Raw genomic sequence first — 26,678 nt, 5'->3', positions numbered from 1 at the left:
GAACAACTAATTTGATCGAATCATATTTTATTCAGAATAATAATATTGGCCTCCTAAAATAACACTAAAGCAAATTTAATGATATTTTTGCTTTTGTTTACTGTCCACCAATTGGCTGGGCAATCATTTGCCGTAATCAACGCCCACTGTCCCACAGCGTTGTACGGCTCTTCAAAGCAACTGTGCTTCTTATTGGCAATTGACATGATCTGTAGTTTGTAGATCGTAATGATACGAAACAACAGAAATAGATACGTAACAATAAGAAGAGGCTTGGGGAATTTTTTTTGTAAACAAAACCAGATAAACAAATTAGAAAAAAAATAGAAAGCTACTCGCGTACCACTTAAAAACCTTACCACTAGTGGTACGCGTACCACCGGTTGGGAACCCCTGGTTTAAACAAAGCATCCAATTGAAACATGCAGACACCATACCTGTGTTTGACTCAAAACTAAAAAACAAACACAAGTGCCATATTTGGCGTTACATTTATTAAAAAGGGGGATGATTAGGTATGGTTTATATCAGTGGTTCTCAAACTTTTTTGACGGCGACCCAAATCTGAGTTTTATAAACATCTCACGACCCACGCCTCCAACATAAAAAATGTAACAAGGACTGCAAATTCGAGGCCACCATTGCCCATGGCTCCAGACTTAACGATGTCGATTCGACAACACCACATAACACAACACACATTGTGGCTTTGCAGCACCATAATTATTGAATTGATAGAAGTGAATCCCAAATCTTAACGCTAACTGCTACATCTCCACGTTCAGTTTCACAAGATTAACTTGTCATATTATTCTCGTGCTATGACGTCACAATCGCCATGTACGTAACATTAAAATGGCTATTTGTCGTCTGTATGTTGCAATCAATTGTTGGTTCATTTAACTGGTCGAGTGAGGTGACTTTACTACTACATTAAGTAAACTCGTTTTTGTTTACTTAATACAGTAATAATTCGTTTGGGCAGAATTGAATCACCATAGCGCAACCCAGTTTTTGACCCTGTGCGACCCATGTTTGGGTCGCGACCCATACTTTAAGAACCGCTGGATTATATTTAAGTTTTTTATTCAATTAAATTTTACGTGTTAAAGTTAGTCATTTTGTTCGTAAAAAGAGGCATACATACTGAAGCGGTTAAAGCTTTAAGCAGTGGCGCCGTGTCCAAGTTATGTCAGAGACAAACTGATCAGTCTTGTTTGGGGCGAAACTCGTGTTTTAAACACGATTCTTAAATTGCTAACCTTGCTGGTTTAGATATATGTTAGCCTGGTCGGGAAAAATAGGCCAATCTCTTGGGTTACCCATTCAAATAGGATTTAAGTGCTGTACGCAGCGATAGGAAAAGTCGCCAGGTGGTACGCGATCCGTTTAAAGTTAAGAGCCACTATTGTAGAAGATAGAGCAACGAAAAACAATTAAGCGTTTGACAACAGACAATGGCGGTACTAAAAAAGGCAAATGACACGGTTCGATGCACATGGGTGAACACCGTAGTGAGTTCGCAGAACAGTGCGACAAAGTAAACATTTATTTTTTTCTATTTTGAACGGTGTAGCTTTGCTTTGCCAGAGATTCTATCGCTTCTGAAAATTAACATTAAAGTGTAAAAGCGTTAGTCCGCTAGGCCAGTGTTTCCCAACCTTTGGGTCGCCTATTAATTCTGCTGGGTTGCCTATTTTTGTGACAATAATAGCATCCACTTTTTGACTTTGTTTCGCGCCGTTATTTTTTATTATTATTTTCCGAAGCTTAAATTGTCGCCTGATAACAACTTCATGACAATTTGACGTTATATTGTTTAATTCTGTTTGTGACGTCATAATTGATGTGTCAGCTCACGGTTAAGCGTTGTCTGGCTTAGGAAATAATGCTTTGAATCAGCCTTTAAAATCGGCGAATTGGCGAAGTAATTTTCGAAAAGCTTTTTTGATTTGCGGACGAAAATACTAAAATCGTAAGCATGAATTTCTATGCGAGAAACTACAAAAAATGTTGGGATGTTGTAGTTAGTAGGGTCACGAGCAAAAAGGTCGGGAACCACTACGCTACACAATGCACAAGACAGAACTTTGCTCATGCTAAAAAAAGGAAAACTGACTGCGTTGTCACCCTTGTTTGTCGATCGGTTCGTGCTGTCGTCCGCTAGGTGTCACGCCCGAGGCATTTTTAGGAACATTTTTGCCGCCATCAGTGCAACACGTCACATTAGCTTGAAGCAATGTGTATTAAAGATGTTTTTCAGTATTATTTTTAAAATCGACAGTTTATTTGCCTCTGAAAGCGAAAGAAGTTTCCCAAACGAAACTAATAATAGCGTGATGGGGTCGGTGAAAGGTCAAACAGTAACCGTCGAGTCTCCGGCCTTGTAATGTCTATTTAAAAAGTATGAAAAAGAAAGGGACTACCCGAAATAAGTAATAAGTTCTAAACAGTTGATATCCGTTTCCAACACCGTGACACAAAATCGGATTCGACGATTTTCTGACCGGAAAACAACAGAATCGAACATGACAGACCCGAAAGTTGATATTCTTTAATCGAAGCACGTGCCGCATTGGATGGCTCTTGCATTACGTTTTAAAAACCGCCCGATCCCGAGTAAAGATGGCGGTAGTCGCTCGAGTGTTGTTTGATGCGTCAGCAGATCAATTAACGAATCTATTCTGCGAGTTAATCTACTTTAGCGTTGAGAGGCGTCGGAGCGTTGGTTGGGCGACACATTATGTGTTTGATCCACAACAGTTTGCTAGAACTCCAGCTTTCTTCATTTAGGAATCGTGACAGATGACAAAAACTTGACGGAAAAATTATTCAAATTTGTCTATAAATTGTCGAAATTTACCGCACATGGTGGATTCAAATAAAAAATATCCAAACCCTCAAAGCCAATTCAAACTAGACTGAAAAGGTGGCTTAGCACATTTCGCCATTGCACTTACACGCCAAACTATTTTAAAACGTTTAAATGTATTTTCTAAGCTTATTTCATATTGGGTCCCATATCATCCACTGTCTTTTGTAACCTTAGTTGTTCTCTGCAGGCACACATGCAAAGTTCGGAATACTGCATTTCAAGAGATAACTACGAAAAAGTTTGGTGTTGTAAGGTTGAGTTGAGTTTATTTCGCCGGGCAAAATCGTAACAGCACAACCAAAGCCCTAAAATATTCACTAAGACGGAAATAGCTGCGCAACGTCCAGACCTTAAAAAGCGCGACAAGATTGAGGGTACAATTGGTGGAAAGGTGGTAGACGCGCTGCCGCTACACGTTACTACAAGCTTTATATGTCAGGGATTCACATTGGAGGGTAAGGTTGGTCCATTTGGACTTCAAGACTGGGGAGCAACGTTGGTGGAACCAGTCAAGTTGGGACCTAAAAGCTATTCAATTAAGGCATTGTTTGAAGTTTGTCTTTTTTATGTTCTACTTTGAAAAAAGAAGGGAAAGCAGTGGCAAAACACAACAACTATGGATGCGCCGAGCCGGGCCAGAACCCGAGTACTCGTTACAGAGCATCGTTGTCTTTGATGCTCGGTGCTCGGCCGAGCGGTTGCACAAACTGACCCGAGCATTAAATTTGCATATTCATGCCCTGCTAACACACGTAACTTGTGTTCGAAAGGATAAGCATGGTAAAACACAACAATCAACAACTACAAATGGTATATAGTACAATCTATCCAAATGTCATTCAATGTAAATTTACCCATTTTATGCGGACAAACAGCAGGGGAAAAAACACAACAAAAACGAGTAAAATCAAAATGTTCATGCAATTTGCAGAAAAAACAAACGAACAAATCAAGTAAAATCAATCGCACACACAAACCGCAGGGGAAAAAACACAACAAATCGAGTTAAACAAAATGTACATAATAATAGGATATAGTTTATAATGCGTCAGCAAAACTTGTTACTTTAAACTGACAAAAAAGCAACAATCCACAAAAAATGTCAAAAAGCACGTACAACAAGCAGTTTCCAAGAAAGTTTTGTCACAGGACTATCAAAACGACAGTTTTTCAATCAAGCTAAACTCCTCTTTATAATCCACAGTAGAATTCTGCAAAACATATATTAATAATATTTAAACTGTAAAAACAATAATTTAGAATGTCAAATTTAAAATAGTTTTACAGGTAATCAATCACTTTCTTTGTTTTCTTTTGAATATCGGGATTAAAAGTCCATACAGCATAGTGTGACTTGGCAAACTGGTAAAAGTGACCATTTATGAATAGTATGATGTGGTTGCTGTCATACTATTGTGACTAATACAAGTTATTGCTATGTAAGGGTTATGCTATGCCAACAAACTAAAATTACGTTAACATGTTTGACCCAAACAGATACAAGCAAGTTTTTGACATTTAAACACAGAAACAAGCAAAAACAAATCCCCACACATGGTATAAAAATGGCGGGATTATTTTTATGTTCTTACAGAGAAACTAATAGAAAGCACCAATCCAATCATAAACAAAAGGCAGATTTGTGCGGGTAAAATAGGTTTTAAGACTATTGAATGACAAACAGCTGAAACAAGCAATGTAACAGTTTTAATTAGTGCTTCAACAGAAACACGCAAATCTCTTGGCATACCACGAAAAATTACCCCAAGTGCTAACCTTGGCACACATGACAGGGGTTGGCGACCCTTGCTACAGTGCCAAATAGTTTAATAACTGTTCAAACAAAAATTGGGGGCTAAAAAGGTAACCACTCAACCAATCAGAACAAAAAAAGCACTACAAACCACTGTTTAAAATTTTGACACTTGCATTTTTAACCTAAAGGACCTAAAAAAAAACTAAAAAACCTTTGGGGGAGGGGACCCATAATTAAACAGACTGATGCACTTACAGGGAAGTTTTGGAGTGCATCACATATTGCCTTTTTTCCTGCGTCAGTGATGAAACAACCATCTAGTTTCAACTTCTCAATCTTGTCCAAGCAGCTTATGAGATGACTGACATCCTCATCTTGTATGTCATTAGAACTCAGGTCAAGTTCTTTCATCATCTGTTACAGAAATCATATATATATGATATATATCCCTTGAATGTATATTCTTGACCATTTTAGACATAATAAATAAATGTATACTACACTTGTCATGGCTTAAATCATTTTACAGGCATATTTTGCATATTGGATTAAACAAACAAAAACAACTAAAAAGTACATCGAATTCCCTTAAAAGGTAAATCTAAACATGTAGCTATATACGCCACTATTTTCCAATGCCAAAATACGTTTTACATAAACACATACTAACAAGTTAATCATGCAAACAAAGTTTAAAATTTACAGAGCACAACTGTCCCACAAAAGTATTGGCTAAGCCAAGTTACTAAATATTTTCATTTTTATTTATAACGAGTCATGATGAATTTTTAAAAGCAGAAGAAGTAGGCTATAAAAAAAAAAAAAAAACAGAAAAAATCTTACAGGAATAGTAAGTAGTGCCAATGCTTCAGTTAACATCACGACTCCAGCAGAAGTAATGTTGCATTCCCACAGCACCAATCTCTCTATTTTGTCCAAGCAACTGGTAAGAGGCCAGATACATTCATCTCCCATCATATTGCCACCCAGGGAAAGCATTTTAATCTGAAAAATTTATTTAGTATGACAAAATTACCAAGGTAACCATTCAGTCAGAAAAGTCACTATTGGAAAAGAAATATATTTTCAAATTTGTTTTGCCACTTATGATAAAAATGCAATCTTTTGCACAACACAAAGCAAGACATTTATAGAATGAACTTTATAGAATGTGGTTTATTACAATGCTATCCATTTTACAAACTAACAGGGTGGCTTTATCACTGTACACACATTAGGCTAAGATATATGTGTGTTTTATGATCAAGCAAACAAAACACAGGTAAACATATGGTGGTCTGGGCCTGTGGTAAAACTCAGCAATCAATGTAGTTTGTAGGCAATCAGCACTCGTTGGTAACTGTCTAAAGCCTAATTGGATGTAAGTTACAAAATTAAACCAATTTTGTGCCTTTTATGAGGTGGCTTGTGTGACAGAAAAGTAAAACACAGCAATTGATGCACCTCAATTGCATACATATAAATTGTCTAAATGACACTAAATACCAATCTTGTTTAAAAACTTACAGCAACAAGCAGGTTATCACTACGGCTAACATAACCACTTCCAATTATAATGCATCTTATGCAAAAACACTGCATTTCAGGGGATAAGCAGGGGCTAGTCAAACAAAACAGTTTTATCAAACCAGCTAAGATTTCGTGGCACAAGGGACAGTTAAAGGTGGAAAAAATAGTAAAAAAGGCCAAGGAAACTAAATATATATTTCAATCAAGAAGGAGACCTTAAACAGAGTTGTAAATTTAAAAAGAATATATGCAGTAACAACACAAAAGTTAAATCACAATAACATACTTAAATTTGAAGAATTTCCACTCATGGTTACAATAACTATGCATTTTTACATACTAATATTCCAGTGCAACCAAACTGTTTTGTGTTAGCATCAACAAAAAGGATGAGTAAGAATTTGCAACAAAATGTGTTCAGATTTAGATGCATTAAATATCAGACAAGAAAGCCAAACAATACTAACCGGAGTGGCAAGATTTTTAAGGCCATCACTCAGTACTTGAACTCCCAAACAAGTGATGAAGGATGCATCCAGTAATAACATTTCTATCTTGTCCAAACAACATTTTAAATACGTGGCACCCTCATCTCCAATCTCATTTACACTGAGATCAAGCATTTTCATCTGTATTGCAAAAAATATAGATAAAAGTTTTTTGTTAGTTGTAAGTTTATGTTTGATATACGTCTTTTGTTAGTTTTGTGTCAGAATACATAAAATACTCAAGTCTGTCCAACCATGTGCCCATGATTAAATTAATATTAAAGATATCGCCATCATTCTGAAACAAAGTTTCTCTTTTTAGATACATATTGTCACAAAACAAAGTACACCTACAGGAATGATCCGTTTTTTGAGTTCCATACACATAATCTGAACTCCAGTGGAAGAAATTGTGCAATTTCTCAGCACCAACCTCTCTATCTTGTTTATGCAACTTGCTAGATGCCTGGTTCCCTCATCTCCTACGTCAGTAGTACTTAGGTCAAGCTCTTTCATCTACAAAGCACAAAAAATGTACTGTTTATTAAACAAAATTGTGTTTTCTAATCTTGCTTTGAAAAACTTGGACTAAAGTTAAGTGATGTTCATAACACATATTGTGGGCTTTTTTATTTTCAAAAATACAAGCAAAACCTACAGGAATTTCAAGCTGTTTAAGTCCTTTGCTTAAAATTTCAACTCGAGATGGAGTGATGTCACAATTAATTAGCTTTAAAACTTCCATTTTTTCCAAGCAGCTTGCTAGATGTCTTACACCCTCGTCTTCCATGCAGTTTCCACTCAGGTCAAGCTCTTTCATCTGAAGTAGCAAAACACTATTTTAAAATATCATATTCGGAACAAACAGTTTCAAAGTACTATTCCATACCAGTCCACAATGAAATAATACTTACAGCAGTGATGCGCTTTTTGAGTTCTGCACAAATGATTTGAACTCCCACAGAGGTAATGTCACAATCCCTCAAATTCAAACTTTCAATCCTGTCCAAGCAAAATTTTAAATGCTGGATACCCTCGTCTCCTACAAGGTTGTTATACAGGACCAGCTTCTTTATCTGTGAATGAAAACTATGTGGGAAAAGCCATACTTTGGGTAAGAAACCTTGACAAAAAAGGTAACTTTAGAAATAAAGTTAAGGAGGCTATTCACATGGTATTTTATGTAACAATATGTAAAAGTGTAGTTACTAACTTTGACTTTCATTTTGCTTATTCCTGTAAAGAGTAACTTCATTGAATCTGTGACCATTGTTTTATCTGATAGATCAAGTTTCTCAACAGGTCGGTTGAATCTCATAAGTATCTGAACCAGAGCATAGGCTCCACTTAATGTGATTAAGGCTCCACTCAAATTAATTTCAGCAGGAACATACTTTGCGCAGGACTTTACCACTTTGTCACTACATTCTTGCAAATCAATCAGCAGTTCGAGCAAATCTAAAATCAAGTGCAGCAATTTGTCAGTAACTTGTGGAAAAAAACAAGTAACTGAGAAATAATGATAATAAAAGCATCACCTGTTCCATTTGATTTCCTGAGTTGTTCTACCAGTAAGCGATAAAAGATTGATGATTTGTCTATAAGAAAAAAAAATATGAATCCAAGAAGTCATGTCTAAAATAGAACACTGAAATTTTTGTTTTGGGTCTATCTATTGAAACAGTGCAATTGATAAAAACCAATGGCATATTAAGTCTCAGCAATTTAGATTGTTTTAGTGTCCTTTCATTTTTTTCTACCTTGTCTCTTTGTAGGTGTGGCTTGGTGTTGAACTGTTTTGAATGATTGTGAATGCACATCTGTTGAACCAAAGACCATAACAAAGTTAAATGAGCAAAACAAGTGGTCAGTGGAGTCCCAGAATAAAAAAATAAATAAATGGTGTGATTACCTTTTTTGCAAGCTTGAAGTTTAGTAAATATACAATAAAATACTTTAAATCCAACCACTAAAATATATATCTTTGATTGGCCATCGGATCTAAAAATTATGATGTAATAAACTTAATAAATAACATTGTTGTCAATGCAGTTTGTTTTAAATCTGCTGTATTATTAATTAATCTGTTATTCTGTTTTTATTTTCTTCTCATCTGCATTTCTGTTCTAAAATCTGGCTGTAAGTTATTTTTCTGGTCCATAGGCTTAGAAACAATAACAAGCACTGTGCTAAACAGCCTGGCAACCCACCTTTGCTTTTGTCTCCCAGCAAAAGTCCACATAAAAATCTTCGAACCATCGACCAATGACCTCCCTTAGTCACCTCGGGAACGATTTTGTTGAATTCTTCATCTGACATGAACTCACAAATATACTTCGCTGCAAGCACTTCCTGCAACATTTGATGTGAGAAGTAAAATCGCTGGTCACCATCAAACAGTTTTTTAGTTGGAAAGTGAAATTTACGAGCATAGGCTATGATGATATCTTGGACAGCAGTGATATCAAACCCTCCTAGATTTTCTTTGGTGAAAACAACAGTTTCATCATACATGCCTTTAAATGCCATTTTAGCAAGTGGTTCCCAACAGTTGGCCATATCCTCATTGGTTGCATGTTCGGAGTATCTCAGTTGCTCTAACACAGTTTGAAAAACCTCTGTGACAGTTTTCACTTTTTTAAAACCTTTGTGTAAAACCGCAAAGACAATAAACTGCAGTAACAAAGGATTATGGCAAAGGCTAAAGAGTTGTAGAGCTTTGGTGGATAAAATTTCCCACAATTCATCTGCCTTGTCTCCTGCCAAAGCACGAAACAGCTTTTTCATGTCTTCAGTTGAAAGGTCATCAACATGAATTGTGACATCTGGACGGAGCTCGAATGGGATTTTAAGCATGGAGTGTGGACGTGATGTAAATATTAGCAAAGAATTTTTGAAAAACTTCTTGCCACAAAGATTTGCTACAAGTTGAGCAATTGGCAATGGTTCATCATATGAAGCATTACGTGGTTTCATTTTTTCGAGCGAAAATGTAGCTTGGTCATAGCCGTCAAAAACAAAAACACACTTATCTTGGTTTTCTATCATCCATTGGAATGCATTCTCTTTTGTTTTGTCATCCAACTCAGGACAAAGAGAGTCAACAAAAAGTTGTTTGCATGTTAGAGGTTGCTCATAATTTAGGTCCATGAACCTAAGTAGAAACTTGGCAGATTGATTAGGTTGACTTAACTTTGCCAATTGTTTGGAAAGAGTAGTTTTTCCTGAGCCAGGTGGGCCAACTAATGTGATAAACTTTTTTGGAGAGGTTACATTTAAAATTTTGTTGAAAAAAACTGGCTGTTTGTGCAACGAGCGGAGAGCTTGTTGTATATAGGGTGGTATGACGTGCTTATGCTTGATTGGTCCATCTCCTTCATATGCTTCATACTCATGCATTATCGGGTGTACATCAGGTAGTTGGTTTTTTGTTTTTGTATCATAGAGCACCAAATTTTCTGGTAAGCTCTTTATATGCTCATCCTGGTGTTTATTAATTGCAGCATCTGAAATATATTTTTAAAGAAATATATACATCAATAAAAATAACATTATTAAAGGTCAGACAAAAAAAGTTAAAGTTGAGTTTATTTTACAAAGTTAGAGACGTCCACATTGAACTAAAACAATTACAAAGATGGAAAATACTGTGCAACATTACGTAGGCAAAAGAGTAATAGGCACAAATAGTAAATAATGGCTAAACCTGCCGCAGCTACACAGTATTATAATGGTTATATGACTGGGGCTTACTATAGAACAGTGGTTTTCATCCTGTGGGTCTTTGATTAAAACATTAAAAAAGTAAATGCTTATCAGCAATAATAAAACAAAAACATTTGAAAGCAATAAATCAGTCAAATCATTTGATTTAAACTTATTTTGTGTTCCAATATGACTATTACAGCACAAATGCTTTATTACTTTACAATACAGACGATAACCCAACACAATTTTTTTCTGATTTCTAAAACTAAAAAAAATAAATGCTGATGCAACATTATTATTTCGTGATCTAGTTAGAAGACAGCAAAAAAGTCCTTAGTAAATTCAACCCTAGTCAAACTGTCTAGCACTAAAGTAAAAAAAATAAAAAAAACAAAGTTGTTGTTTTTGTGGTAAATTGATTTAATTTTGCATGACTTTAAATCAGTGGTTCTCAACCTTTTTCATTGTCGAGGCCAAAAGGTAATAAAAAACAAAAGGTAAACAAAAGAAACGAATTACAACAGAAAGCAGGATAACAGCAAACAACAAGATTTTGAGTAGCTATCTTTTGTTCATACACACTTTTCTGCAGAAAGCTTAAAGATTCTGACTTTATGCAACACAATGTTATAAGAAATTACTTTTGTACTTAATTATTCTTGGTAATAGATTGATTGGATTAAATAATAAAAGTGTTTAAAAGGCTGAATTGTAAACTTTTATACATGGTAATTTTGACATATAGTTTTTTTTTTTTTTCTTATTGTAAACTTTCATACTAAATTTTTTTTGCTATTTCTTTTGTAATAAGTCTGGTGAGACCCGCAAAATAAGCAGTTGGGAGCCACATTCAGCCCTAAGAGCCATGGTTGAGAATCACTGCTTTAAACTGTTGCATAACAATAAATTTGACAGTGTTAAAGCATATTTACCTTTTTCTTCTTTAGTAGCAGGCTTTTTCTCAGGAACAACTATATTTTCTGAAATAAAAACATTTTTATTACTAGTAGATATGTTAAGTAAAAAAAAAACATTCAATATTTATTTATTGAATTTAAATCCAAACGACTCTACAATAAAAATAATGGTACTCTAAATAGTTAGAACAAAGCCCTTCCATATCCAAACAACAATAAAATTTCCCTAACATAACACTATTCATATACAACAAAGTATACACATAAAGGGATGGTACAACATATCTACAATAAAATCAGTTTTATTTACAACAGGTCTGCGTGCTTTCTGATTATTATTTAAATCAGATGGCACAAACCACTGTAACACACAATAATGTTGGTAAGGCTGCCATATTATCAGAGTTGTTATCAAAACCAGGGTTTCAGAGCAAGATAGTATAGGGTGAGATGCAAATTGCATATTGTGATATTTAGTTAAGTTTTTAAATTTAGTTAAAAATTAGAACTATCATAATGACATGAGCTTACTAGTAATGTTCACATTCCCTTGAACTCCAACAATTGAATGTGAAATTGTCGCGCCTCTCGCATCAATGGTCTGTGTGTTTCTCACAATTTGTTCTGGACAAAAGTTTAAACATTTAAATTAATTAATTTGAATATTTAACATCAAGATAATAGAAACAGCTTTTCATGGTTTCTATTCATTGCTTCAAGTAAAAGTTGGTTGTAATTTTAAAAAACAAGCATTTTAGTTTTTCGATTTAATAAAAACTGATTAAGAATGAAGTATGACAAAGATTTAGTATTTCAGCAAAATTCTTTACCTTTGCCAGCTTGCTTTGTTGGTTGAGTAGTTGTTGTTAATATAGCAGGGTAGTCTTTACTTTCCTCAAATAATAAATACTTTCTTTCAATTTACAATGTACTAACCAATTATCCTCCAAAGATTAGAATGGGGCAAGTAATAAGGTCTTAATATCATCACAACCTCTAAGCCTCTACAGAAAAAAGGTGACATATTCAGTTTATCACACCCAAAAAACTAAAGATTGCCAATGACAGTTAAAATGGAAGCAAAAAAAACAGTGTTTGGTGCCTGCACATGGGTTAATAGGAAAAATGTTCAAACCTTAACATGTTCAGTGCTTGGTCCGGGCTGTTCGACTTCTGTTTCTGTTAATGCAGGAAAACAAAGTAAGTATATAGCAAGTCTATCTTCACATAAACTAAGACATGTAAAGATGTGTTTCAAACAAAGTAGAATAAACTTGGTTTCAGTATAACATAGTGAATTGACTATATATATATTTAAATTTTATGAATTTCAATGCAGATATGCTAAGGGCTTGAGTTCATATAGTTTGCCGGTTGTGGGGAAAAACACATTTGCATGCAACTTTAACAAACTGATTTGCATAGAACTGTTATGAAACTCCAACTGAACTTTGATACATTGCCCACACAAAAACACTCAGTGAAAACATTGATTGTTTGCATAAGAACACCAAAGTATGTTTGCCTTGTTGCATCACATATTTATATGACCTTAGTTCCGCTTTCGCAGCAAAATGCTATGTGACAAACAACATGAACCACAGCAGTTAAAATAGTCACCAAGTCGACCAGATATAAAATCATGAATCATGAATCATGATCAAGTGCATTTACCTGCATCAATTTGATCACTAGAATGCTCCACCGCATGGTTATCTGAAATACACTTTGTTTTTAAAGTATTTTGTGTAATGTAAAACAACAGGTTCGTTGTAAGCTAGAGCATACATTCAAACTATAAAGCTAAGATTCAAGCAATACGGAAACAAACTGTCATTGAAATAACCACAAGTAAAAAAAACAAAAACTTGCAAACAAAGCAGATGTTATGGTGTAAAAGATGTTTAACACACAAAAAACTTTTCTAATTTTACGCCTGAAGGTTAATTGGTCAACTAAAGTACAAAAAGCCTGGTACTAAACTCCATTTACTTATTTGTTTTGTGTAAAAATTCCCCAAAAAGATTTAATTACTCTTTCTCAACCAAATATACTGTTATTGTTTGTTTTTTCAATTAAGAACAATCATATTGACATGAGTGGTTTCAATAATGATTTGATCATCTGAAAACATTTCTGCTAATATTTAAAACTTTTTTACCATTATTACATGTCGAGCAAAATTCCTTACCTTCATCAGCTTGTGTAGCAGTTAATGATTGGGAAGTTGTTTGTTGGATCCCAGTAGGGGTTTGATTGTCCTAAGAACGACAAAATTGTGTTAAATGTTATTACATATATAACTCCCCCCAAAATTGGTAAAATCACAGCTGCTTTTACAAGCATTTAGCCTTGAGTTGCATTTCCCTGTTCACAACAACAAGGCAATTTGATTTGGTATTTAATAAAAATTGCATTCACAAGTGCTAATTTTAGGGAAGGGGGGCCATAATTTACTAATTTTAGGGGTCTGGAGGGAGTGAGTGTTGAAGCTATAAGGCAGGGGTCACCAAACTACGGCCTGTGGGCTGGATCCAGCCCTCATTTTATCTGGCCCAAGATCACATTTTTTGGTTTGCAAAATCGTATTAATAACATTCAAATAATAATCTACTCCATATGAAAGTTTCCCAGTCCTAAAATGTACAAATATTATTATCTAGTTTCATATGATTACAGGGCCCCGATTGATCAAGCATTGCTTGCAAGATGAGACTAACTATACAATTTAACAGTCACATTACCAGATTTTAAATGGGATTGAAACAAAGGCTATATCTTGGTGCCCCTTTAAAATTACCTTGTGGGTTAAGTGGGAAAAGGCGACACTAGGGCGTTTTTGTCCCAATCAATCAAATTTTGACCACTAGATGCAACAGCCAGTAATGCTTCTAGCGTCATAGGACTGTGGTCGCAGAGGCATTTAGAGAAGCAGTAGTAATGTTATTAATCAGAACTGGTTCATAAAAAAGATTTGTTGGATTTAACCAAACTTGAAACCACTTTTCAATGTTTTGCATGGTTTGGTAAAGAGGAACAGAAAAAGAACACCAACTTTCTCTGATAATTTAAAATTTAGCCATAGTCAGGCTGTTTGTGTCTACAATGTGCTTCAAAACAATTCTACGAAAAATACAAATGGCATTAATGACACTAACAAGTTAAGAAGTTGTATTGTAGAAAGCATAACACAACAATCTTGTTTTCTAAAACTGTTTTAGTTACTTATAACAACGAATTGAAAAGAAAAAAATGCCATAAATCATACAAAAGTGAAATTGCATGCAAAGCATTTTAGTGTAATTAACATACCTCAACAGTGTCATGGCTTGGTCCAGGGCCTTCAGTTTCTTTCTCTGTCAATTTTTTAAACATTAAATAAGTCAATAGCTTATTAGACATCTTGAAAGTAATTGGTCTTAGTCAGAAACTAACTTTTCTTCAAGTGAAGTTTGAATTAAAACATTTTGTGTTTTTTGCTTTAAAGCATTGGATGGACAATCAAATTCAAGCAAAGCAGAAAAAGGAAACCATTGGTGAAACAGGGATAAATTACATGATCGGGGATGTATCATCAGTGCTCTTCAACCGGTATGCACAGTGCACCCTAGGGTACACCAAAATAAGCATGAAGTGCACCAGTAGGAAAAGGTATACAAGGGTGGATCACAAAATTTTAATAACCAAGTTAAACAAGATTTGACTTTCAGGATATTAGAAATGTAGGTTTCAACTGATGTATAAATGAACCTCCGCATTTTTAAATGTTATGTCGAACACTTTTAGTGTGATTATGCATATGTACGTCAAAAGACGTTTTGCGCAATGTGCGAATTTGACGTTAATTTACAAACTGACGTTATTTCTTTCACATCGCTTTTTAACTCAGTTTACCTTTTAAGTACACAGGGTGCATGAGTTCATCACAATAACTTTAAGGGTTCACCAAACCAAAAAAGGTTGCAGAGCACCGTATTACATAACAAATAAACCCAATTTTTGAAGTGCCCTAGCAATTAGTGTTTGCTAGGCTATATTTATCCAAAACCTGCTCTGAAAAGGGTAAAACTTTAAGAAAAAAGCAGATAGTACTGCTAAGCTGTGGAAAAAGGTGTAGCAAATTGTTATTAACCTTTGCCCTTCAGCTATAGAGACTAATAATTACCACATTGCAAATCGCATAGTATAAACACTGATGCATGGCAAGGGGCCATCACAGGCATGTTGAATTTTTTTACAAACAGAGCACACATTAATATCAAATTTCCAAGAATTCGATATTGAATATCCCCATCCCCATTCAAACATATATGATGGCTTGAATTGTAACTTTCAATTTTCATCTTTTTCTGCAAGTATTCAGCAAAATTTCTTACCTTTACTAGCTTGTCTAGTGGTTAATGGTTGGGAAGTTGTCGGGGTTTCACTAGAAGTTTGATCATCCTGAGAATAAAAATATTGTGGTAATTTTTTATCAGAATAACTTTGAAAACACCTGACTGATTGGTAAATTCATAGTTGCTTTCAAAAGCCACTCAGCTGTTAAATTATATTTCTGTTTTAAAACAAAAAGACATTTTTTGTGGTATTTTACAAAAATAGAAGTATTATGTATTTCAAAGGTAAGGCTCAAATACACTCCATAATGGTAAAGTATAATTTTACAATTTACTGTTTCATCACCTAAAGCAAATTTGTCAGCATGCATTTTAAGTTTAGTATTTGTTTCAAGTAGCACATGTTAGAGTCACCAATACACTAATGTACCTCAGGCTTTGCCATACTTGATGCAGGCTGTCTTGTTACTTCTTCTGCGATTGTTAAAACGGGAAGACAAACAATTCCTAGCAAAGCTTAATGAAAGTAAGAAATGTTTGGTTGGTTGACAGACACTTGACAGCAGCTTGACAAATGATTTCAGTCAGGATCAAAAAGTTACAAAAGCTATACAGTTACAACCTTTACTCCTGCAAGCAAAAGAGTTTCAATCTTACTACTGAATTTAATGCCGTTTGACTTACTACATAAGGATATGTTTGTGGCAAAGTAAGTTAAAACAACTAAACTGTAGATAGAAACATCCAGCAAGATTTGCAAACTTCTCCCAAGAATTTCAGTCATATATATATAATAAATCCCATTAAATGATTACCAACACAACTAGACATGGGCCCTTTGAAACGGTCGGAGAACTCTGAGAACGTGCAAAGTATGCGACACGAAATCCTTATTTTTTAAACCATAGATGGGGAAAACCCATTTTGCACAACTCGCTTCAGCGATTTTTGTTAAGTTTGCTACAGTCTGAAAAGGACATTTCACGTTTTTGTGTGTTCTGGATCTTAAGTGACAGTTCGTCATATTATTGTTAAGTAAATTGTTCCATTTCCGTGTGCTAGAAAAGGGGAAATAGAATTATAACGGCAACCCGTGTCCGTAAATTACCTGTCGTAACTACATGTCCATTCGCCGTTTTGCAAGTGTTACAATCTAGATTCGAGTATGGCAGTACGGTACGGTACGGTACATATTGCGTTGACCGTATCACGTATCTTGTTACGAAGAGCGTTCCATATCACCGTACCGTACTAAAAGTCAAAAATCGTAACATATTGTACTTGAGGTTATACGGTAAGCAAATTGTACAAAAACGCAAATTAACAACAGTAATACAGACAAAACCTGTTGGGAATGCAAGTTTGCAACTTGTCACTTTGTCCCAATTAACCAGATGTTTGATTTTTCAGATTTCAGCAAAAATAATCGACCTACTAAAAAAGCAAACCACTTATTTACAAACATAGGCTACTAATGATTCCTTATTCAAACACGGTACGTTAATGCACCTCGTTTAAGCGTTTTTGACGCCAACCTCTTAACGCTAATTTGGAAAACGGTTTTGTACGTAATTGAGTAACGAGTAGACTACACACAGTGTTGCCAGGTCAAATAAAGCAGGCAACTCGATGTCAAAAGTAGCCCAATAGCAAAAGCACAACCGCCAACACTGGCTACACAGGACAGGCCCATGTGAGGAAAAGTGCAGCTAGTGCACCTCACCAGGCCCCATAACAGTCTAAAAGTTTCGTTACAATGCATTATATAACATGTTGTTACACGGTTACCAACCAAATAGTGCAATTTTTGAAAAAAATATCTCTACTGTCGCAGAAATAAAAGCGCAGTTTTGCTTTTAATTAAGCTAAAAAAAAACAGAAAGTTGTGCGAGATCCGGTCCTTTCAATAGAATATTGTTAGCTTTACAAGACGCCTAGTTAAGACCCTTTTAAAATGAATTAAAATTTCGGACATTAAAAGTGTTCAATAAAATATTCAATACTTCCGGACATAGATTTTACGCCATATAAAAGAGTTTGTTGTGTAGCATCTTGGTTCTCTCTTTAAGAATAGATACGGTATGTATTTCTTTGGCCGCGCCACGCGACTTTTAAGCAAAATTTAATTTGTTACGTATGCCCACCTTTTACTGTAACTGCAAAACGATACAGTTTCTTTCCAGACTACTGGCTGCCGCTGTAAGAATACTGACCAAATCAATTACAAGTGCTGCTTTATAATAAGAGAGTTGGCAAGCCTATGCCTTGGCGGTACGCAAACTGATTTACGAGCAAGCCTATATCATATTTAATAAGTCGGGTTTACAGCAGTTTTGTTATAAAATTAAGGACAGCGTACTTTTTACAGGGCGCCCAGGACAACAAAACTGGAGTTAACAAACAAAAAGGAATCTATTTCTTGTAAAATTACTTCGATAACAAAATGTAATATAACGCATTTTATTCAGTTTGGTAAGAATCCCTTTCGTGGGAATAACCCAATGGCGATTTATTACGTCACAAACAACATTACAAGTATAACCATATTGTGCGCAAACAATTAATTCTTTTTGTTATATGAAAATAAAGTAAAGGATTACTTCTTGTCACAGCACATTCATCCACCTGTCAAATCTTTTCTTGCACAGTTATGCAGGATCTGATATTGCATAAGGATGCCAAAATACTTTTTGCTCCCCGCGGACCTCTGAAATCGCTTGGCGGTGGCCTAAGGGATTGCGGACCATAGTTTGAGAACCGCTGTGTTACACCAACCTAACATCTTTTTTAAAATGTCAAAACTTGATCTATGTACCTCCATGCTGTGTCAGACACTTTTGAACCAAAGTACAACTAAACATTTTGCACTTAAACTTAATACAGTATACTAATTTACATGCAACTTGGCATTCGCACTCGACTTAAATACAGTAAACTGATTTACATACAGCTTGACATCAGGTGTCATGTGAACTTTGACTAAACTTTAGTACATAGCCCGCCCACGAAATTTGTTACGATCGGAAAAGTACAGGAGTGGTTTATTGTTTGCTTTAAAACGCCAACGCATATTTGCGTTGTTGCAACAAATATTTACAAAACCTTGGTTCTGCTTGCGCGGCAAAGTGCTACGTGACAAACATCAAAGGCAATTTACCGTAAGTCTTCCTATAAACAAAACAATTTTGTTGTTTATTTATTAGACAACAGGAGACAAAATCGTGTCGAAATATACTGAACTGCTACCTGTTATTAATTCTTACTATTATTAACCAAAGCTAACACGGGTGGTTAGATTAGGTCCCAACCTGACTGGTTTCACCAGCGACCCCGTCACATAACGCTTATAATAACGGTGTAGCTGCAGCGCGTTTCTCATATCTCCACCAACTGTGCCCTCTAATTTGTCGCGCTTTTTAACGTCTCAACGTTGCGCAGCTATTTCCGGCAAGGTGAATATTTTAGTGCAATTGTGTTACTACGATTTTTTTCACCGAGCGAAATAAACTCAACTCAACTCAACTCAAGCACATTTTACTCAATTAGTTAAATAGTTATTAAGGCATTAAGGAGATTTGTAGTCAGTGGTAATTAAAAGGCGGTTCTTGAAAACAGACTCTCACTCACTTACGACACACAAGAAACAAATCACCTGGCTCTGCTAATACGCCGAGCGGCCAGCCTCAAACCCCAAGGTTACTAAAGGTCAAAATAGCATCTACGGCAACACATCGCTTCTGCCAACAAGCAACACCTAAACCCAAGTTCGGTGCGCCCACTGGCGAATTGATATAAATTTATTTTCAATCACTTTTGGAGCAATAACGTCATCGATGCTTCTATGCTCACGCATGTCGCATAAAAATATGATAAGTCCATCATGTTGTTGTTTTACTTTTATCCTCGTAGAACAGGCAACGTCTGTATTCGTTATTCTCACAACGAGTCCCTCGTCGAGCTGCCTGTCTTATTGCAGGTCCGTTAAATCATTTTTTATTTGATTTTTTCGGCATTTTGTGACAGAAATTTAGTTTAACTCGGGAACCTCTGGGTAGGAGCAATGTCGCTTAAGTTTCTTGCTCAGAGAAACACAAGCGACCGACATAGGATTAGAACCTACAACCTTGTGAACAACAGGAAGTTGCGCTATAACCAGTTGGCCAACTTGGCGCACAGTATTGCGGTTAACGGCAAACGTAAACCAGTTTAAATATAAAAATTGTTGTGGTGTATGGAGTAGGTGAAATAAGTGGGTATTATTTGTTTATTTAGTTTTTTTTTGTTTTTGATCTATTTTGTTATTATTTGAACGTAAAATTATGTGATACAACTTTAAGACAAAATAATAATTATCTCCTCTTTGTTATACATCAACCAACTGTTTTTGGTACAGTTTTTCACTAGCAAAGACCCTATTCCTTTCAAAAATTGGCTATAAAATGCAAAAGCTCACGCCGGTTAATAGGTGCAGCATGCTGCAGGGCGATCTTGGCTCACCCTGAGGGGAAATGCCAGTGTTTAAAGTCTATGTCACGCAAGTTGTCCAGTCCGTTGTTACGCGTGTGTATTGAACACAAGTTGTGTCTAGATTAAAATAGCGGGTATAAGAAAAAAGCACATGTATTGACTGATTGTTACAAACTGGAGAGCTTTGGCGCGAATTCGATAAGCCAAATTGATTAAAATCTAACATTTTACGAATTTTTATTCAGCTAACACAGCAAAATTGTTAGCTGAATAGAAATATTTACGTCTGGATGAAAAATAACAATTTAGATTGCATTTTTACGAATTTGTTGGATACATGTATAATAGTAATCTGTCGGACCATAGAAGTGACGCAAAACATATCTTTGCGCCAAAGTTTCAAATCAGATTTTCGTCTTGGTAATAATCTTTTTCAAAATCAGCTCTCTTTGATTTACTTTCGGCAGGTGGAACACAAGCAAGTTTCTTTTGCCTTATCTTAATTTTGGATCTGCTATTGTAAGAAACATGGTAAAATACCCACCTATGCCTCACCACGAGATAATGCATAGTTTACATTTTTATCAAAGATGGTGTGGTGTATCGTGTATTGCAGTTATACATAAGCGCAAAAAATGTCACACGAGTGATTGTGATTGCATGAACGTTTTGTTTCGTCATCGTCACATTTTCAGTGCTCGACCTCGATTGTCATTTGTCGCTATTTAACACCTTTTACCATCTGTACAGTTAGGCCTACGTAATCATCACCTTTCTCAATATATATATTCACGTGTGTTGTAACGATATCAGAATCAGAGGCTAACAATATCGGCGATGCTACTAGCCAACTCAATAAACTAACTTTAACGTTCAACGCCGTCCATACATATCGGACTAAACTCAGACAAGCAGTAGCTCAGATAGCCAAGGACCTAAGGGTGCAAAACATCTACAGCGAAAGATACTTCTGTAGTGAAAGCACGAAATCAACTTGACAAGCCCCTACAATGGCGTAACTTGCTAGAGGTATTTGGTCGTGTGGTGGTGTTGTGACATCTGTGACGTCATGCGCACCAACCTAATACTTTTTGGCAACTAAAAGGTCACAATGATATCTTAGGTAAAACAGTTTATGTCTTTTTTAAACACAGTTTGGGTCAGCATGCAGAATCTCTTTGTAGGTTTCGTTGTGACCATTAACAAGAATTTGTTTTAATCACTTTGGTGTTATAAAGTATTGCCATATTTCCTTGTCAACGCATGTGAGTTAAAATATGACAAGTTCCTCATAAAATCTGCCTTCCCTGTAACATGGACGTGTTATTGAACGAAACGCAAGAACTGAACTGACTACTGCCTTAGTAACACAAATGGTAAAAGTCGGGGAAAGCTAAACAAACTTGTCAAACATGCAGACACTTGGTTTCTCAACCAAAATCTTTTTTTTTTTTAATATTAATTCAAAACGTATTATAGGTGTGTTGAAAAAGTACTTAATCTGAACATGGTGGGCAAGTTACTAACTAGTTTTATTGACAAAAGTCATAAATATCCAGACAGTCATATTCACTTAAAACAAAAAATGCTGTGCATCTAAAATACACAGGAACGCTCGGTGCACCTTACCTTAGTATTAATTTATTATTGCTTGGTGCAGCTTTCAATTGTTCGGTTTAACCCTACCTGGCGCTATAAAGGTGCTACAAGTTATATCAATGTGCACCAAAATATATTAAGCTGCGTCAAGTGATATTAAAGCGCACCAATCGATATTTACAAGCGCCAAGTGGTGATAACAATGCACCAAGCGATCCAAGCGTACCTGTATATTTTGAATGCACCCAAAAATAGGATGTAAAAACTTGCTGTCCTTTAATAAAGTTTGGATGTCTAATATACAGAACAAAAAAGATACAGATTAACAGGATAAGTATCAGAATGTAGTCTAAAAAACAGCATTTTACTGTACTATTGATGCAATTGCTGCAAAATAATCATACAAAATAGTACTTACAGTGTCCACAATACAAACAAGTGAGCAAAATATTCTGGCATAAACAATATTTTTTTTAAATATAAAGTTCCACAAAGCTAAGAACATTTGATGAAACTACAAAAATGCAAAATAAAAAATTTACAAAAATGCACAGTATAAAAAATAACTCACTACATGACAGTAAAATCAGAGTGTGAAGTTCCAATAGAAAAACATCTTTACCCAAAAAAGTTCAGGTAATTATTTTGGAATCTGCAGCTTGCATGTAAGATTTTTACTCAATTGAAAAAAGTGTCAAAATCCTGCAAAATAAACAAAATACATAAATATAAAAACCTACACAAATCCAGGCTGTTTACTTTTTGTTTAAGAACTGATATTTCTGATCTTGGTTTCTTTTTCTGTTGAATTATACAATCGAACAAACTTAAAACATATTCGTTGTAGTTTTTACAGTTACCCAAGCTTTTAATAACAAGAGTGTTGTAAAAACTAAAGTGGATAGCATATTGTATAATGGAATCAATTTTAACTATGAAATGTTCAGTTTACATACACAGTCCTACCATCATTGGAATAGTAGAGTAAGTCAAATGTCATAGTAAAAGACCTGAAATCATAAAAAAAATCAATTGAAAAGTGTAAAAAGAACGGACATTACCAAGTTAACTGTTTAATTTATTCATTTTTGTGTAATAAATTGGTTAGCTAAACCCACCAATTACAAGACTGCAAAGTAACTAGAAGGGTGGCTTTCTGATATACTTCCATTTTATATATTCTATACGACATTTACCAACTTACTACACTATACACAATTTATCTATGATTGTTTTGGATTTACGGTAAGTTGACCTTTAGTGACCCGTGGTTATGCGACGGCCAAGCTGACAACGAGAATTTAAAGACCATTTATCGCAGCGTTCTAAAATGTTAAGTTTATTTTTTCATATTTATGTTGATCAACGACGTTTTGTCTGACACAAACAAAACTGAAGTATGTTTATTGAGATTAAATTACGTCTTAGGTTTAAAACCTTCGCCAAAACTGAAAATGCGCATAGTAACTCAATAGAACCACTCAGCATTGCTGCACACAAAACCAGCTGATTTCTAATCACCTAAACGACTGTCTCGTAAAACACGCCTGTCCGGACGTCAAGCTGAGCACTCCCGCTCCGCGGCCTTAATCGTAAACCAGTGAATTCCTCCCTTGGGACTTATATCTGACTGACAGGGTACACATATTATGGGTTGTAAAGGTAACTGGCAAAATTGTAAATACTAAACGAATAGCCTGCTTAAACAATGTTCCAATATTTCTGCACCATAGGGCTTCTGCTTTAGCAAGTATAGCCGATTTAAAAATTTCACGTTTTGGGGTGCTGTGGGTGAACTGAGGGATCAAACGGGGTCAAAATTTACATGGACCATCTTTAGACCAATATCTGTAATTTGTGTAAATTCGAAAAAGTTTGAACCATTCTTTCTTGACTAAAACGTGGGAACAATAGCTGCGCTAAAAATTTCACGTTTTGGGAAGCTGTGGGTGAACCGAGGAATCAAACAGGGTCAAAATTCACATGGACCATCTTTAGACTAATATCTTTAATGTGTGTAAATTTGAAAAAGTTTGAACCATTCTTTCTTGACCAAAACGTGGGAACAAATCCGCGTTAGACGGAAAAAAAGAAAAAAAATACGGACAAAAACAATATGTGTCCCCTTCAGGGAAGGGGACCCATAACTAGTAAGGTAACTATTTGATGTTTTGCCAATTTATACATAGTACATTCTATTTCATTGCTCTCCCCTTATAACAATTGCCACACTTTTGCTATTTAATTTCAAGATGACATGATCTTTATCTTGCATTTAATAACATAATTTGTTCTGCAAGCAAATGGGTCCCTATCAGGAGTATATATAAATTTGCAATGGTTTAGATACTGTGCAATCATGCTTAGATACTAAATCACAAACTTGTAAACGAATTTGTTGGATTAAACCAACTGCCAAATAGTACTACAGGTAATGAGAAAATTAAAAAGCTATATTGCCGACCAAGCCATTTTTAATGGTGTTTTGGAACCAGGCTCTCATTATTTTGTTTAACAGCAGAGTAAAGGACACTCGGGTAGGATTTAATGAGTTTTTGTATGTTTATGTTGAGCTGAAGTTCCAAACGAGCTGAATGACATTTTATGCCATTTAACTGAAATGCAGTTTAAAAAAAAAAACAATGCTTTGTAACAATATGTATATGTAGGCCTGAAATAACCACTTGTTTTGTGGTAGTAATGCAAACAATACCTCCTTAACCTTAACACAGTTGTGTTTGAGCATCGTTTTGTTTACAACAACATATCGCCCAACGTTTTTGGAAGTATCATTTAATGTTGTTGTTTTTTCATTTCTTCGTATCATTACCGCAAAAAGTAAAAAAAAACACTAAGAATTAATTTTTAACACCTAACACCATGATATATATGATTGTTTTTGCAAGCAAAAACGAATGGGTCCCCACACGCGCATTGTGCGGATTTAACGTCCTGGTTATTTTGAGATTCTTAATAAAAAACTTAACCAACTTTAGGATTAACCCAGTTTTAAAAGTTATGTCCGTATTCTTTTTGCATCACTATTGTTATATAATTACCAAAAAACAGTAAATAAGAACGGGAAAAATACTTTAAATCTAATCTCATACTTTGACCTTGATATTGTCATTCAATGTCAGTTTTCAAACACAATTTTCCACAACTGAAAATGTGCTTGATACTTAATAAAACGACATAGCATAGCTGGGCAAAAACAGCGGATTTCTAACCACCAACACGACTGTCTCGTAAAACGTCCGTCCGGACGTCAGGCTGAGCACTCCCGCAGCATTCACCCACCTTAATCGTAAACAAGTGAATTACTCCCTTGAGAGTTGAGACACATTAGGACTTGTATTTTCGGCCTAAAACTTATTATTTTGGGGTTTAAGGGGTAGAAATGGGTGAATCCAACAAAAAGTTACAAAATTCTTTAGAATACCTTACATTGCACCAACCAACAAAGCATGAAACTCTCAGATTATGTACTTTAGTCAGTACAACTGTTTTTTTTTAAATACGTTTTGGGGTCTGTGGGTCAACTGCTGGGTCATTCGGGGTCAAACTTCAGGAGGATCAAATTTGGATTAATAACCAACATTTGTCTAAATTTGAATAAATTTAAAGCACTCTTTCTTGACCAAACGCGTATAACAAACCAGCGTTAGACAGAAAAAAAAAAAAATACGGACAAAAACAATATGTTTCCCCAGGGAAGGGGACCCATAATAAACTTACATTTGTTCACGTTACCACCAGCAATATTAAAAGTTGGACGCATCAGTACATTTTTATCAAGTGCTGCTTGAACAGCATTTCCTGAAAACAAAAATCTTTTAAAGCTCACATTTATGTTCAAATTTGAAATGCGTATAGTAGATCAAGTGTTTTACATACAGGTCATAAATTCCCCAAACTTAAAGAATTGTATACAACTAAAAATGTTGCTTTAATATATTTTGTCAAACTATATTTCCTATGTCATTTTTATCAATTTCCTAAATACAACACTTGACCTGCAAAATAATTGTTTTTAAAAATGAATGGTCCCTACACATATGTCTGCACAAACTGGTAACAGTAAAATTATGCGTATCATTTAACGTTTAAAGAAAAAATTAGTAAAAAAGATTAACCTAAACTTTAAAATTTCCTTATTCTTTCCAAAACGATAGAAAAACAACTAATTCTCAGCTATGTGCTATTGTTGCTTAACCAAACTTACTTTTAGTTGCACTTAGGATAAGACTATAATTTTGAAACAAATCTTACCGCTGTCAACATCCGATGGCGGATTGCTGGATGCAGCAGTAACTGAAATATAAAAAACAAGATCAAAGCAACTGGAAGTCAAGAGTCTTTTGACTCACCACATTTATCTGTTCTACAAAATGTAATAGTTAATCAAATTTGGAGATTTGTTTAATTTGGACCCATTTAAGATGCAGGAAAATACAAAACTATAATAATTACAACACAAGTATCAAACAAAACTACTAAAACTTTGCCAGATACAACCAATGGTATACAGTTTGGCTATAACAGGCGTTTTAGGAAGCAATGGCAAGGGATTTTATATCATCAAAGTGTTGACACACTCATGGTTGAAATTCAACAAATAAAATGATTAAAATATCATTACAACCAAAATGAGTTCAACCAAACTTATCAATTATCAGGTCCTCTATCAATCTTCATTTAAAAACACAACTGGAAAAAATAATTTCCTACCCAAAGTTGAACAAACAATACTACAATACTAAGTAAAAGAAGTTTTTCTGTGCAAATAATGTTAAATAGGACTTGTTAATAATAGCCTATTACTTATCAATACAGTTGTGCACTTAATCACATAAAACACTTGGCAAGTTTGTACTCTAATACCTAACTGCATCTTTATGACACCTTTCATTGCCCCTGTTTGTAGCTTGTTTTTAACATTCATTTCAGCCAAAAAAATCAATTAACAATGGGGTTATGAAAATTGGTAGCATGTAACAA

The 26,678-nt window shown here is 35.0% G+C and overlaps 1 protein-coding gene and 1 long non-coding RNA gene across 3 annotated transcripts; both read right to left on the bottom strand.

Annotated features, from left to right (window-relative positions):
• Positions 1 to 3,114: 3,114 nt before the first annotated feature.
• On the bottom strand, positions 3,115 to 16,234 carry LOC145204860 (uncharacterized). 2 transcript variants are annotated; one of them, XM_080077470.1, is made up of 20 exons: positions 16,042 to 16,234; positions 15,651 to 15,717; positions 14,587 to 14,630; positions 13,466 to 13,535; positions 12,949 to 12,990; positions 12,410 to 12,453; positions 12,105 to 12,168; positions 11,806 to 11,898; positions 11,290 to 11,337; positions 8,860 to 10,155; positions 8,410 to 8,469; positions 8,188 to 8,247; positions 7,863 to 8,107; positions 7,564 to 7,725; positions 7,308 to 7,469; positions 7,004 to 7,165; positions 6,629 to 6,790; positions 5,475 to 5,636; positions 4,887 to 5,045; positions 3,115 to 4,086 (listed from the first exon to the last, which is right to left on the bottom strand). In XM_080077470.1, exons 1-20 carry the CDS (start codon positions 16,054 to 16,056, stop codon positions 4,030 to 4,032), a joined length of 3,174 nt encoding a protein of 1,057 aa, XP_079933596.1. In that variant the 5' UTR covers positions 16,057 to 16,234; the 3' UTR covers positions 3,115 to 4,029. The 2 variants fall into 2 exon arrangements, with proteins under 2 accessions (XP_079933596.1, XP_079933605.1); XM_080077479.1 differs by lacking the exon at positions 6,629 to 6,790.
• A 6,404-nt stretch (positions 16,235 to 22,638) lies between these two features.
• Positions 22,639 to 26,350, bottom strand: LOC145209532 (uncharacterized). Its single transcript, XR_013855117.1, has 3 exons — positions 25,950 to 26,350; positions 25,416 to 25,496; positions 22,639 to 22,687 (listed from the first exon to the last, which is right to left on the bottom strand). It is a non-coding gene; the product is annotated as an uncharacterized LOC145209532 (long non-coding RNA).
• Positions 26,351 to 26,678: the final 328 nt, after the last annotated feature.

Source organism: Phallusia mammillata, chromosome 1 (assembly GCF_965637545.1).
Source record: "Phallusia mammillata chromosome 1, kaPhaMamm4.hap1.1, whole genome shotgun sequence".
Lineage (NCBI taxonomy): Eukaryota > Metazoa > Chordata > Ascidiacea > Phlebobranchia > Ascidiidae > Phallusia > Phallusia mammillata.
Note: the sequence above shows the minus strand (reverse complement) of the source record. Positions and strands in the feature narration are given on the sequence as shown.